Consider the following 1697-nt stretch of genomic DNA (forward strand, 5'->3'; position numbering starts at 1 on the left):
AAGTACATATTATTGACTAGCCATAGTCCATGCAGAGTTACAAGTCCACAGTTCAACAATATGTTGACAGTTCCTAAAGAAAACTACTTTAGGCCTTGCAGATGCTGCCACTCTGGAGTCTCTTGAGCTGTCCAGCCACAGTCAACCCCATCTTCTTCTTTGACATCGCTGTCGACAGCAAGCCCTTGGGCCACGTCTCTTTCGAGCTGTTTGCAGATGAAGTTCCAAAGACAGAAGAAAACTTTCATGCTCAGAGCACTGGGGAGAAAGGATTTGGTTATAAAGGTTCCTGCTTTCACAGAATAGTTCTGGGACTTATGTGCCAGGGTGGTGACTTCACATGCCACAATGGTACTGGTGGCAAGTCCATCTATGGCAAGAAATTTTATGATGAGAACTTCATCCTGAAGCATACAGGTCCTGGCACCTTGTCCATGGTAAATGCTGGCCCCAACACAAACGGTTCCCAGTTTTTCATCTGCACTGCCAAGACTGAGTGGCTGGATGGCATGTATGTGGTCTTTGGCAAGGTGAAAGAGGGCATGGATATTGTAGAAGCCATGGAGTGCTTCGGATCCAGGAATGGCAAGACCAGCAAGAGGATCACCATTTCTGACTGTGGAAAAATCTAATAAATTTGACTTGTGTTTTACTTAACCACCAGACCATTCCTTCTGTAGCCCAGGAGAGCACCCCTTACGCCTATCTACTTGAAATATCCTATAATCTTTGTGCTCTTGCTACAGTTCTTTGGGTTCCATATTTTCCTATCCCCCTCCAAGTTTAGCTGAATTGCAAAGTTAAATTTATGATTATGAAATAAAAACAAAACAACAATAACAACAAAAAAGAAAACTACTTTAAAAAAAAAGGCATAACCCAGATGTTCCCTCAATTGACTTACTCCATCTAAGTTCAAATATGCAGAAGGGCTAAGGTATATCCAGAGTATTTTTTAATGAAATTCCCTCCTTTCGCTTCAAATCACTCCTACCTAGAATGCAAAAATAAGTCATTTGATATACTCTTTAGTATTTCATGTTTTAGTGTATCTTTTAGTAAAAAAAAAAGGGGGGGGGAATAGTAGCATCATCAGATATATCATGTGGCTGTTGTGACCCCATCATATACTGTGATCAGAAAGACCTTCTCCTCAGTCGATTCATGAGAAAAAACATCAGCCATACCCAAGCTGGGAGAAATTCCACAGGATACTTGGCTAGCACACAGTAATATTGCCAAGGTCACGAAAAGCAAGTAAAAACTCAGAAACTGACACAAACAGAAGAAACTCAGGAGATATACACTTAAACACATCATGGTACCTGATCTTCATCCTGGAATAGCAAGAGGACATTGATGGAAAAACTGATGAAATCCAAATAAAGTCTAGAATTTAGTGAGCAGTGAGGAACCAATGTTGGTTACTTAGTTTTTGACAAGTGTAACATGTAATCAAAGATGACAGGGAAAGCTAGCCGTCACACATAAACAATAGCATTTATTCTACATTCATGTGGGTGTCTCTGCCATATCTAGATGTTTTATCTGCCAATGTCTGAAATTAAAATTTATTGGGCTATAAATTAGCATAAGATATCTTTTCCTAAACCAGCTAACCCTGAAGATGAGATTACATCCACAGATGCTAAGGTAAAATGAGTTCTCAGCACAGACATTATTTAATCAACAGCTAA

The 1697-nt window shown here is 39.8% G+C and overlaps 1 protein-coding gene across 1 annotated transcript; it reads left to right on the top strand.

The window, feature by feature from the left end:
• Positions 1-317: 317 nt before the first annotated feature.
• LOC102269234 (peptidyl-prolyl cis-trans isomerase A) lies at positions 318-632 on the top strand. The gene has a single exon (XM_005889858.2). It carries the CDS (start codon positions 318-320, stop codon positions 630-632), a length of 315 nt encoding a protein of 104 aa, XP_005889920.2.
• Positions 633-1697: the final 1065 nt, after the last annotated feature.

This window comes from Bos mutus, chromosome 2 (assembly GCF_027580195.1).
Source record: "Bos mutus isolate GX-2022 chromosome 2, NWIPB_WYAK_1.1, whole genome shotgun sequence".
Lineage (NCBI taxonomy): Eukaryota > Metazoa > Chordata > Mammalia > Artiodactyla > Bovidae > Bos > Bos mutus.